We start from the raw sequence: 13,559 nt of genomic DNA, 5'->3' as shown, positions 1-13,559 counted from the left end.
TCCCCGCCCCGCCCCTCCCCTCCCCGCTCCGTTTCCGCTCCGCCCCGCCCGCCGGGGCGGAGCCTCCGTTTGAACGCGGGGCGGCGGCGGGCCCGGGCAGGTAATGGGTGGTGAGGCCTTGCGTGGGCCCGGTGGCCGAGGGGAGCGGGCAGGGCGGCCGGGGCTGTCCGCCGCTCTCCTGGCGGTCCTGTCTCGGGCCTGGTGTCCTGGGGGGGCCGCCCTGAGGTCTCCGGGGCTGGGGCTGACCCTTCCTGCGGCTGCTGCCGCCGCGGCCACCGTCTGCCCGAGGAGGCCGTGGGGCCGTCCCGGGCCCGGAGGCGGTGAGCGCCGCTGGGGCGGCGGGAGCGGCGGTGCTGCCGGAACGGAGGGGGGTTTTGGAGGGTATTCAAAACGGGGAGATGTAGCAGTGCGGCAGGGAGTTCTGCCGGTGGGGCATCGTGGGGCAGGCGGGTGCGCGGTGGTCCCTGCCCTGAGCCTCAGGCATGCGAGCTGGGGCGCTCCCGCCTGCCTGCGGGTGAAGTGCTCTCCAGCGTGCCCGTGGGCTCCGGGCAGCTCCCACCCGACGCGGCCAGGACGCGGTGTACTTCAGAATAACGGGAGTGTTTGCACCGCTTCCTGCGAGCAGGAGATGGTCGAACAAGCCTGGTTTAACTTTTCTTGTCTCTTTTAATTACTAGCTGTTACAAACGACAACGTTAAAATCACGGCTGCAACCTACCCGGGCTAAAGGCACGTTTCAGTCTGTTCCTGGTGGGTACCTTGTGGCTGCAAGCTAACGCCGAGGTCAGCTCCTGCGTGCTGTTCCCTGCAGCGCTGCCTCCCCATCCACAGGCGTGCCAGGTCTGCCCTGCTTGACCAAGCTGTGGCCTCGGCTGGTCTTGTGAGTGAATATGAGGATAAACTCTGAGAAACTCCTACCGCTATAAAATACTTTGTGTGTCCCTCGGCTCTCTAGACTTTCACTAACTCGTTAAATGAGTCTTGGTACTCAAGAAACTTTTGTTTCAGACATTGATTTAGATTATCTGGAATGTCTCTGGAAGACTGTTTGACAAAGTCTCTTTTCTGCAATGACACATCTTTCTGTACTGGTGTAGCTTGTCCATATGGGAGCTAGAACTTTTGCAGCGGTAGCTCAGCTTCCAGTGAAACAGCAGAGTTCGTGCCATGGCAAGTGCACACAAGCCTGCACTGCCTTTTGATCAAAAGGCAGAGCAATATTTAACTGTTGCTCTGCTAACACATGCCTTTTATCACCCGTTGTCAGAGAAAGGGAGTTTTTTTCTCTGTTACGAAACCACGGTGTTCTTGCAGAAGAGAAGAGCAGCAGCAGAGCTGGTTAGTAAGTGGATAGCAGGATTCACAGCTGTTGCTTAGTCTCTCTCAACTGAAACCACAAACTACTGTTAGAAAATGATAATGCAAACCACTTGCTTCTTGGGAACCTCCAGGGGAAAACAAGAAAGAGTGCACGCGCTCTCTCTTTCTCTGTCTCTCTGCTCCCCTCCCGCCTCCCCCTCCTCCAAGACAAATCTTATGGCTGGCTTCTACCCACGGTACCTCTTCCACCCACTGACTTCCGTGAGTTTTTGAGAATTCTGCCCAAAGAATGGGGCAAAGCACAGGAAGGAGTGGTTTGTGAGCGGGGCTGTATACCTCAGATTTGCTTACAGATGTATCATAATGTACTGCTTTTATTTTCTCAGTCTGGTCTGTCTAAAACTGTTCCTCTGGTTGATACAGGGCTCTGGTACCTGTGGGAAGGAACGCAGAAGGAAACTGTTATTAACAGCTGTTGGTAATTGACTTCCCTTCTTTCATAGTAAAGCATAGGTTACTCTTTTTGTTGTGTGTCCATCTCTCTTGGCTCTTCAGGATCAGTTACCTTTCAGTGTATCAGCCCTGAGGCTGCCATGGGTGACTTGTCCCTGCTCTTTATGGCTGGAACAAACACTGTGGAAGAGCAGAGGGCTCGCTGGGAGAGAAAGCGCAGCCGGACAGCCAAGGAGCTTCTGGAAACTGAACATAAATACCTTGAGCAGCTGGATTTGGTGGTCACAGTGAGTATTTCAGCCCCTTTGTATATGTGGGTACCTTTAGACAGCATGTGTCTTATTTGTGTTGTCATGGGAAAGGGTCAGAAGCAAAGCCTTAATATATCCCTGCTGCATGGGAACTACTGGGGCGGGAAGGTTTGGGGTTTTGTTGGTTTTGTTGATTTTTTTTTTTTCCTTTTACCTTCTCTGTAATATCCAATAGCTTGTGGGTTTGATCGCTTGGTTTTGGCCTGTATACAGACATGAATCTTTAACCTTTGATTGTATAGGGGACTTGCTTTAAGATGTCTAAGATGTATGAAAAGTAAATGCACAGACAAATCAAAGATAGATTGTGAACAAGGTACTGAAGAACAGATGCATCTAGAAATACTGAACTGTATCAGTGCTGTAATGCTATTCCACGTGTTTACGGTTGTGGTCAAAGTTACCATGAAGGTTTATATTTGATGATAGGTGTATTAGTTAGGCATTCACAATATCTGATACCCTTTTGAGCTAGAGTATGCTGGCTGCAACTTCTTGCTTCTGCTGTGTGACACAAAACCTTCAAGTGACCGATGAATTTTACTTGTTGGAAATTCTCTCTTTTTTTTCATACTTAGTTCTTTGTGACAATTTTAAAGGCCAAAGGGACACTGAAACCTGCTGTGTTGGAAATCATATTTGGACCCCTGGAATCTATATATTCAGCGAGCCAGTAAGTGAACACACTGATATCCTTCCTGTAATTGTATGGGAAGGATCCTACACTGGTGAGAAAGTAAGATTTCAGGAAATAAAGCTAACGCCTTGTGAAACAGGCATTCACTTCTAGCAGTAAGTCTGCTCCACCTTATTTTTAAGGGATGTGTTCTGTAGCTTATGCTGTGACCGCCAAGCCTGTATTTGGCACAGAAACTGAGTGTGAGGTGGAGACTGATAGGGGAAGGTCAGCATAGGAGTGAACTAGAGGGAGCTAAGAAAATGTCATCAGTAATGAACCTCTCATGAGTTATTTTTGTTCCTTGTGCACAGAGTTCTGTTGCTTCACCTGGGAAGGGGGAATTTGGGACCAGGATTGGAAAATTTCTGTCAGAATCTGGAGCTTTATGGCCACTATGCAGAGAACTTGGAGCAGGCAAATAAAACCTTGAAGGTAAATATCCCCTTTATTCTTCATGTTCTTTCTTCCCTCTTTTTATCCATTCTGTGAAACAGCTACATCCTTCCCCTTTTTATTCTGGAGTGATCAGTTTTCTTCCTTCTTCTGGGCTGCTTCTATTTTCTCAGTCTTCCTTCTATAACATAATGCTGAAAACTTCTCAACTTACTTAGAGGTTCAAATTTTTGAAGCTTGTTTCAGATGTTTGTGTATGTATTTGCATACATTGAGCACAGCTTTCTCGGAGTTCTGTATTTACTCCCACACCTCCTTGGCTGGCAAGTCTGGAGAGTTTGCAGTGGGAATGCTAGGTGACAATGATCTCTTTTTGGAGAATTATCAGTTTTCCTAGTCTTTCCCACTACCAGTAACTGTATCTTAACAGTGCTTCCCAACTTTTTCCTATGGTAGAAGAGATTTTTTTCCTTCTTACTTACCTCTCCAAACACAACTGTCTTCCAAGAATTTTCAGAAGGATATATTTTTATTTTGAAGTCCTGACAGCTGTATCTGGAATTCAAACCACCTGACTTCCAGTTTTTCACTGTGCTTGTTCCAAGCTGCAGGATGTACTGGGATGTTTCCCTTCTGTTCTATTGGCATGCATATGATCATACTTCTGATTTCCCAAGAGAAAGAGCTGTTTTGGACACTTGCCTTGAGGTGATGGGAATGTGGGCCTGCACCAAAGTGGCAAAAAGCCACAGGTGGACTCCTTGTTTTCCTATCTCAGTCAACATTCCTTTTTGCCTTATTTCCATTTGCTGCGTATACTAGCTTTACACTTCTGTGCATGTATGAAGAGGGAATATTGCTTCCATTACCTGTTGGAAATGGTGGTCAGGAGAAAGGCAATGGCTTCCCTGTGGCCATGAAATAAGCTGTTGATGCTTGCTGTTAGGACTGAGTCCTAAACTGTAAGTTAAAGAGTTCCAAGCTCTGGTGCAAACTAGAGCACATATTTCTTTTTGTAGTCTCAAAGCTTATGTCTTTTCTACTGCATGCAGGAGCAGTTGAAGAAAAATAAATCATTCCGACGGTTTAAGAAGCTCCAGGAGACTCGACCTCAGTTTCAAGGGAGGAGTCTAGAAGATCTGCTTCCCTTGCCCCTGCAGAGGCTGCACCAGTAAGAAGCAAGTCTGAGTCTTCAAGGTGTTAGTATGAGAAGGAAAAAAGGAACATAGCAGTGTCTTGGTTGCTATGGGAGGTAAAGTTGCTTAATGTGTCTCAAAATCTGAGTGTATGGGCAGCAATGAAACAGACCTGAAGACATGCCTGTAAGGTGGAATTGGTATATGTGGACGGGAGACGATGAAGAGAGGTAGCTATGTTTAGCCCTGACTCCTACGCCCTTCATCTACCTTTTGGGTAGAATTGAAGTGGAGGCTTTCTATCATCTTGGTAAATTACTGAAGCTAGGCCCTGAACAAAAGCAAGCTGTCTGAAGTGGTGCTCTCTGCCAGAGATGGTCTTGCTTTGCTTTTGTGTGGGTTGTTGACCTTGGAGTATTTTGAGTCCTGTCTTGTAGGTTGTTGCTTCTGGAGAGAGATAAGATTAATAACCAGATACAGGAGGAAAGTTCCCCTGTGTTCATCAGGGCCATATGCTTTTCTTAGATTCGGTGGCTATTGCAGTTATCTGAGCCTGGGCAGATCCAGTCTGGATTGCTGTGTTCCCCCATTGAAGTTTCACCTCCCCTTTGAAGAGGCAAGCTGACTGTGCGAGATCTGTGCTGCACGCGCTCAAAGGCAGCCTTTTCTTGGGGTGGGTATGTGTGTAATACAGAGCAGAGGTAGTCTGCTGGGAACCCAGATGCTGCTGCTATAGATCAGGTCACTGCTCTTCAGCTGTGGTCTTATCCACAGTTAATATATTGATATTTTATAAAGCAAATTTGAGAGATTGAGAGCCCAATTTCTTTGAAAATAACTTGGAACGAGCATACCGCAGCCTTTTGGGTAGCTTTATGTAAGCTTTTTAATCAGCTTGACAGATATACGCTTTCTTTTTGCTGTAGTTTTTTGGATCATTCCATTAAATTTGTAAAATAGCAGTACATTTATTGGTGTCCAACTGTTTGGAAAATTGGTGGCTTTTTAACAGAAGGTCTAACTTTTTCCTTAATCAGCTCTTTCAAGTTTAAGTTTCTTTGAAGCTTTACATCTACTGCAGGTCATATGACTTCTGCCAGTTCATGAATCAATTCAATGTGGTATTTATTCTGTCATTTCAGACTGAAAATAGTTCAACTTTGAGAGAAAGCATTTGCTGAGATCTGATGCTTTCTGGTAAAGACTGGAGAGGAAAAAAGAAAAAGGCAGCTCCCAGTTCTTATAGAAATGCCTTTGTCTTGTGTGGGCAGGAAACATACAATATGAATGCTGCCATTCAGACATTAAAAAAAATAAATGGTTCAAAGAGAAATTCATCTGTTATTGAAGGCATTTTTATGTGAATGCTAAGAGAATCTCATGAAGTTAAGTAATATGCAAGGTTGCTTTTATCACATCCCCAGGAAATAACAAAGCCTTGCAAGGGTATAAAACACTTGGGTTAATTTAGTTGATAAATTTGAAGATAAAATGAATGTGATTGAAGAATTGTGACCAAAAGATGCTTGGTTAGGCTTGGAGTTGTGTACCCAATCTCCTGGTGGAGTGTTGCTTGTTATTCTATCACTAGTAGGAGATGCTGTTGTTCCTAGTATCTTTCTGTGAAATAAACCTGCTCTCTCTATTTAGGTACAAGCATTTCCTCAGAGACCTGCTGGAGAACACCAACCCAGACAGTGCTGAGCACCAGGGGCTTGCAGGTATAATTCTACCTGTAGATGCTGGCTTTGATCAGTGTTAGCCTTCTTGCTAATGATATTTTGATTCTTGTCTTCTGTCTACTTCCACAGGAAGAAAATCTTCCTCTTACTGGGGTTCTAGTGGATTACTGTTTGCCTTCTCCATCTTTTCCCTGTCTCCAAGATATCTCTGAGAACACACTGGGCATAAAATATGGAGTAGTTGACTGGGAAGTTGGCCTAGGGGTTAGATTGGCAAAATGGACATCAAAACAGATTACCCAGGGAAGTGGTTGATGCCTCATCACTGGAAGTATTTAAAGTCAGGTTGGATGGGGCTTTGAGCAACCTTGAAAGATTTTTCTGCCCAGGGCAGGGGAGTTGGACTAGATGATCTTTAAAGGTTCCTTCCAATCTAAACTATTCTATGACTCTACTGGTCATGTGCCTCAATTTTCTAGGATAATTCATGTCCTTCTTGCCCTATTTACTAGTAGTTAACACCACTTGTAGGGCATTTTTCCTGGGTTTGCTTCCAAATCCAGGAAATAATACTTGTGTCTAATGTTTCATTGGAAAATAAACGTTTTCTAGAACTGTGGAAGTGTTGCTTGGGGAGAGACCTCTGGAGGCCATCTAGTCCAATCTCTTGCTGAAATTACCACATAAATCTGTTGTTGATACCTGATTTAAAACATTTGCTGCTTAATTTCATTTTCTTCTTACAGCAAGTTAGATAAGGTGTAATATGCACTCATTTGTGAAAGCTTCAGAATATGCTGCTATAATTTCAGAGGCTGTGAAATCTGTTTCTGAGGTGTCTCGATGGGTCCAAGACATCATTCATAAGAGAGAGAACTCATTGCAACTACTTCGGGTTCAGAAACTGCTCAAAGGACAGCAGACTCAGGTTTTGAGTCCAGGTGAGTTTTTCTTCTGCCAAGCTGAGGTAACTGGAGATTCTCAACTTCATCTCTGACTCGACTCACATTAATGAGTTTTCCCCTTCTGCTCAAATTCCATAGATAAGTGGTGAAGGAATATAATTAGTAATTCATACACTTAATTTTTTTAAGGTTTTTGTTATTGTGTTTTTAGTAAGGATAAGAAGCAGCTTAATGGCCTGGCATTCAGGTAGGAGAGGCTGATGACATGTAGTTAGAAAGTTAGTAACAGGAACCTGTTCGTTCCAACAGCCAGGAGGTTTTGGGAGTATAAGTCCTGGGTGACAATGACAGACAGACATTGAATAATTTTGGAAGAGTGTAAGTAGTGGTATTGTCCCTACTCCATCGCAGGAACCATAGATTTCAGAGTGTCAAGGGCCCAAGGACTGTGGTGTTTTTTACCTTAAGCTACAAGCTTCCTGGACTTCTGCTCACACACTTCACATGAAGAATGCATGGTTAAATTGTGCCAAAATAAAGTCACAGTCAATGGTGTGTGAGATCACCTAACTGGATAACAGGTTTCTTTATGACCTCTTGTGTGACTGTGTGCTCTCCATGCCCAGAGCACACTCCAAGTTACATGTGAAAAACAGTGAGAAATGTGTCCAGTCTGGGCAATTATGAAAAGGTCACCTGTGAACCCCCTGTGAAGGTTCACCTGAACACAGGTGAAGCCCCCTGTGCCCTCACTAACACTGTTATTGCAGAGATCATCTAGAAACAGTGCTGCAGCTGGAGAGCAGTGTTGAAGTCACTGTGTATAAAGGTCTCTAAGGCACACCTCCAGGTACTTGTGAAGGTGGTTGTAATTCATATATGTGGATTTTTCTGGGGGGAAAAACTACCCCCCAGTGGAATGGAGGACAAAATCAGAAAGGTAGAAGAAGTGAGGACTTGTGGGCTGAGATAAAGACAGCTTAATAAGTAAAGCAAAAGCTTCACATGCAAACAAAGCAAAGCAAGGAATTAATTTACCACTTCCTGCTGGCAGGCAGGTGTCCAGACATCTCCAGGAAAGCAGGGCTCCATCACGTGTAATGGTTACTTGGGAAGACAAATGACATCACTCTGAATGTCCCCCCTCTTCCTTCTTATTCTTCCAACTTCATATGCTGAGCGTGATGTCGTATGGTACAGAATATCCCTGTGGCCAGTTGGGGTCAGCTGTCCTGGCTGTGTCCCCTCCCAGCTTCTTGTGCACTCCCAGCCTGCTTGCTGGTGGGGTGGTGTAAGGAGCAGAAAAGATCTCTATGCTGAGCAGTGCTTACACAACAATAACCAAAACATCCCTGTACTGTCAATGTTGCTTTCAGCACAAATCCAAAATGCAGCCCCATACCAGCTACTCCGAACAAAATTAACTCCAGACCAGCCAAACCAGCACAGGTAGAAAAAAGGGTTATTTATGAGAGGTTATTCTGGAAGATGCTCAGTCAATGGACAGATTAATTTAGAGTTCTCTTCCCCATTCTTCTTAGAATCCTTTTGGTGGCGCTAGCTGAAAGCGAGCTAACACAGGTGTGCTCTGCTTATCCTGAGCATTGAACAGTTGTGGGGGAACCTGGGTGCATTGGGGTAGTGCATGAGTGAAAAGCTAAATCAGTTGTTCTGAATGACAGCACTAATAAGATAAGCCTGTGACATTTAAAAAAAAAAAAAATCAACCACAAAACAGTATAGCCAGACCAGAGATGGCCATCATTTGAAAGCATTGGGCCCACTTATTTTTTTCTCTGAATATTCTGAGACATGTAGTAGGACAAGTGTTGAGTGTCTGCAGACACATTTCCATTATCTAGGATGGAAAATTGTGTTGGTTGTGTTTTCCATTAGCTGGAGTGAAATAGGCACTATTGGATGCAAGAAGCAGAAAAGTAAGAGACAACTGGGGCTTGCTAGTTTTGGGCCAGCTTTCCAGAAACAAGCTAGCTTTTGCAGAACCGTTAAGATTGCATCCTGTTGCTAGGAGGGGAGAGGTGAGAAAATGTAATGCTATAGATTAAGAGAAAAGGGGCAGCTTTGGAGTTAGATGTCTCTCATTTGGCAGTGTCTCAGAGACCCTGCTTTCCATATATAGGTAAATACATCTTTGCCAGAACTGCTTCCCTAAGGTAGCAACCATTCTGCCATCCCTAGCTTCCCTAGGGATATTTCCTTGCCTTCCTTTCAGAATTCTTTCACAAGAATTTCCTAAATGACATGCCCCTGGGAACCCTGAACACAGATCTATATCCCAATACTTCCAGCACTGTCCAGCTCAGACTGCATGCCAGTGTATCTGATCACAGCTTAGCCTGAAGGAAACAGTTCCCAGTCCAGCCTTATGGTCCTGACACCTTCCTTCCATTCTTTTAAACTTGGACTGTTTCTTGCACCTCACCTTTTCCTTAGTTACTTTCATATAAGAGGAGTGGATTCCTGTAGAGTAAGCTAAGTAGGGATTCACTTGCCTCTGTTTTGTAACTGTAGCAAGCTAAGTAAGACACAATCCATAATCCAAGCACAATTGTCTTGTTTTCTAAAAGGTACTTACTAGCTCAGCCAGAAGCTAAGCTGTGAAAGACAGTGGCTGAAATTCTCTGGCAGGTGTTTCCAGGCCAGATGATAATACCTTACTATGACTTTACCTTTTAATAAATAATCTTTCTGGCAGGTATCTTCATAATTCCCATGAGTTGAAGGCCATCTTGTACAATAATCCTTCTAGTTAGAGCTACTGCTTTGTATTCCATTTTGTGTAGATGCCATTTTTTTTCATTGCTGCTTACAGCTAGGTTTATCAAATAGTTTTAATTCTTTCCTGCTAATTTCTCTGCCTGTTGCTTTATTTAATTCATTTTATGGGCAGATGACACTGGACCCTACTCTAAGAGAAGGTTGATAAGGTTGCCTATTCAGATCTTCCTTTTAATAGTTGTTTTGTATCCCCTTTGCTGTCTTCTCATTAGAACAGTAATCTGTGTTGTGTAGTTTGTGAACTACTGGAGGTCTGTGTATAGTTAGATGACCTGTGAAACATGCTTTTTTTTCAATTGGCATGCACAAGAAAATAGAACAAGGGAAAAATAATAAACGTTCAAAACTTAGGCTAACTTATGTTTCACCACTAACGACAAACAATTGGTCAACACAATTTAAGAGTTCACGGTATGTTTTCTGGATTTCGGAAGGTTTATGTTAATTTAAATGTGTGCATATCATTTTCAAACCATGTTTTTGTTCTGGTCTCTTTAAACAGACTTGCAAATCATCATATCCTCTTAATTAACATAGTAGATTGATAACAGATTCAGTTTGCTCCTTGTATGCTAAAATTTTTTGGCTGATTACTGCTTTTGCATGGGTGCTATCAGCTGTTGATGACCTGGCCTCAGGTGATGCTCGGTGCCTTCTGATGGCTGGAATTGATGTAGAACCTGGTAACCTTCAAGGGAGGCTCACTGTATTCCTGTTTGTCTCATTACACCCCCTTTCTGCCGCTGCCCCCCCACCCCGCCCCCGGCAATGATCTGATAACTGTTCTGTTTCCCTTGTGTGCCTAGGGCGCCGGTATATCAGAGAGGGCTGGCTTGTGGTGGTGCCTTCAAAGGGAGAAGAACTGAAGCGCAGGATGTTCTTCCTTTTTTCTGACATCTTTATTGCAACAAAGCCTTGCCACCCACTGCACCTGCTGAACTCTAACAAATTGGCATGCCAGGCTGTCTACCCGCTTCACCAGTGCACAGTGGATAAAGTGTTTGGCCACACGCAGAGCCAGGGAGGGCTCCTCAGTGTAAGTCACAGAGTCACAGCACGGTCAGGGTTGGAGGGCACCTCTGGAGATCATGTAGCCCAACCCCCAGCTAAAGCAGGGTCTCCTAGCGCAGGTTGCACAGAGTCGCATCCAGGCAGGTTTTGATTGTCTCCAGAGCAGGAGATGCCACAACCACTCTGGGCAGCCTATTCCAGGGCTCTGTCACCCTCAAGGTGAAGAAGTTCTTCCCCAGATTCAGATGGAGCTTCCTGTGCTGCAGTTTGTGCCCAGTGCCCCTTGTCCTGTCGCTGGGCACCACTGAGAAGAGCCTGGCCCCGTCCTCTGGACATTTGTCCTTAAGTTACTTGTAGACATTGGTAAGATCCCCTCTCAGCCTTCCCAGGCTAAAGAGGCCCAGCTCCCTCAGCCTTTCCTCACCAGGCAGATGCTCCAGTCCCCTGATGGTCTTTGCAGCCCCCACTGGACCCTCCCCAGCAGTTCCCAGTCCCCCCTGAACTGGGGAGCCCAGCACTGCAGGTGGAACCTCACCAGGGCAGAGCAGAGGGGGAGGATCCCCCCTCGACCTGCTGGCCCCGCTCCTCCTCATGCCCCCCAGGGTCCCACTGACCTGCTTGGCCACCGGGGCACGCAGCTGGCCCACGGGCAACTGGCTGCCCACCGGGGCACGCAGCTGGCCCACGGGCAACTGGCTGCCCAGCAGCACTCCCAGGTCCTTCTCCGCAGAGCTGCCCCCCAGCAGGTCACCCCAGCCTGTGCTGGTGCCTGGGGCTGTCCCTCCCCAGGGGCAGGACCCTACACTTGCCCCTGTTGAACTTCATGAGGTTCCTCTGCCCGACTCTCCAGCCCGTCCAGGTCTCTCTGAACGGCAGCGCAGCCGTGGGGTCTCAGCCACTGCTGCCAGTTTTGTCTTCCTGTTTCTGCCTGGCAGAAGCATCAGTGGATTCACACTTGCGATGCAGGTCTCTAGCTGTTTCAGCAGCAGCAGGACTGAGGTGATTAGGGTGACAATGGTAAATGCAACGAACTAGTCTTGAGTTAGGGCAACCCGTCTCTTTGTGAGTGAGGTAGGTCCTTTTCCCTTCATGGTGGAGGCCCTCCACAGCACTCTGGGGTACAGGTAGCTGGTTGATTCATTTAGCTCAGGTGAAGAGGGTCTATTAAGACTCTGACATGTCCTCACCAGAGCCACATATTTTGGGAAGACAGCCACAGGTTCATGTGACAAAGAATGCATAGCATGACAGTGAACGTGTAGCATTGCATTGACTGTGTACTAAGCTTACAGAAAACCCTGAAAAACAGAGACTGAAAAGATGTGGGTATTATCACAACAGATACTGCTTGTGCTTCTAACTCCCTGAGAGCTGCAGGGTCTTCGATAGGACTGATGCCTTAGTACGGGTTTCAAGTTCAGGTCTTCCTCCGCTGCAGCACCTGGGGTCTGTGTTAGCTCATTCCTTGCAAGCTGTGATAAGGAAGACTCCGGGCAGGCTGCGATCTGTAGGTGGTGGTGGTGGTGGAAGGACCGCTAGGGGTGGCTCGGCATATGGGAGAAAACTGGATGAAGAGCTGCTGAGAGCTGTAATTGCCTACTTTCAAATACCCTGCTAAGTCAAAGTGAGCTGTCATCTGTGGCTGGAAGGAATGGTCATGACTAGTACTTGCTCTGTGTTGTCCAGCCTCTGGTTTCTCGCAGTACCAATGCCAAATTTTTCTGTCTGGGAAGGAAAATTGTTGAAATCAGCATGCAGGGCTGAGCTGAGTTCAGTAGTGATGGCTCTCCTTTTCTTAGAGTTGCTGCCTTGGCAAGGAATGCCATAGAGTGGCACCAGATTTTGTTTGCTTTTCAGCTTTCCTTTCCACACAAGACACTGTTGTTGATGGCCAGCGACCAGGAAGATATCAATGACTGGTATCGGAGCCTCACAGCTGCCGTCAGGTAGGCTTCTGTTTTTTAGAGGTGGAAGAGGCTGAAAGGGAGGGGGCAGAACATAAAAATGGTCATATGAACCTGTGTATTATATATGTATTATATATGGTCCATATTATATATGGTCCTAAGGCTGATAGAGAAGACCTGACTCTGGCAGCCAGGGTACAAGGGAATACTAAGCATGTATTAACAGTGAACTTCCCCTTTGTTTTCCTCTACAGGCAGCTGAAAGCCTGACCCATCTGAGTACAAGACAGACTGGTAGGACAACCACTCTTCTTCGTAGAAGCCTACACAATCTTAGGAAATGTGCAAGGATGTATAGTAGGAGAATAGCATTTAGAGGGACTACACGCTGTGTTTTGTGAGGTTATAAATGTTTTGTCAGGTGTTTTGATCTTAATACAGATATTGTGATAGTATGCACACTAAAGACTTGTATATAAAAAAATCTGTATCAAGACTTTTCCTCAACTTAGCTTAGAAACTTCTAGCTTTTTCTACACTCCCCACCCCCACCCCCCCCTTATTAATTTAAGGACAAGCAGAAGAGAGCCTGATTTGCTTTCCCCCATTAAATGTTTTTATCCGATCATCTTTATATTGTCTCTATATACGTCTCCCTGCTCTTACTTCTGTGTCCTTTGATCAAAACAGATGTTTTGGATAATGGTAGCATAGCTATAATGCTGTGTTTTCAGCTAGTGCTGCAGGGCCATAGTCATCTTCCTCCCTTGATATATTTTTATCATTCATAACCTTGAGTTTTCTACCAAAATACTTTGACAGTTATTGTCCCTCCTCCTCTGTGACAGGTGGGCAGATCAAGGGAAAATGATTCAGTGGTTAAAATCCTACCCCTCTCCTTTTCTCATCAATCCCACAGAAAAGTTTACCTGCTGAACTATCCAAAATAAATTGGGAGGTAAC

At 45.6% G+C, this 13,559-nt stretch overlaps 1 protein-coding gene across 6 annotated transcripts; it reads left to right on the top strand.

Moving 5' to 3' along the window:
* Positions 1 to 63: 63 nt before the first annotated feature.
* Positions 64 to 13,221, top strand: ARHGEF39 (Rho guanine nucleotide exchange factor 39). Of its 6 annotated transcripts, none has more exons than XM_040579998.1 (12): positions 119 to 320; positions 678 to 750; positions 832 to 880; positions 1,876 to 2,060; positions 2,663 to 2,757; positions 3,075 to 3,195; positions 4,209 to 4,327; positions 5,943 to 6,013; positions 6,787 to 6,915; positions 10,485 to 10,714; positions 12,547 to 12,635; positions 12,851 to 13,221. In XM_040579998.1, the coding sequence occupies exons 4-12, from the start codon at positions 1,914 to 1,916 to the stop codon at positions 12,864 to 12,866; spliced, it is 1,017 nt and encodes a 338-aa protein (XP_040435932.1). In that variant the 5' UTR covers positions 119 to 320; positions 678 to 750; positions 832 to 880; positions 1,876 to 1,913; the 3' UTR covers positions 12,867 to 13,221. The 6 variants fall into 6 exon arrangements, with proteins under 6 accessions (XP_040435930.1, XP_040435929.1, XP_040435932.1 ...); XM_040579997.1 differs by having other exon boundaries at positions 832 to 884; XM_040579996.1 differs by lacking the exons at positions 119 to 320; positions 832 to 880 and adding an exon at positions 64 to 100.
* The last annotated feature ends 338 nt before the right edge of the window (positions 13,222 to 13,559 follow it).

The sequence above is a fragment of the Falco naumanni genome, chromosome Z, assembly GCF_017639655.2.
Source record: "Falco naumanni isolate bFalNau1 chromosome Z, bFalNau1.pat, whole genome shotgun sequence".
NCBI classification, from domain to species: Eukaryota; Metazoa; Chordata; class Aves; order Falconiformes; family Falconidae; genus Falco; species Falco naumanni.
The sequence above is the reverse complement of the archived record's forward strand: the minus strand, read 5'-3'. Positions and strand labels throughout refer to the sequence as shown.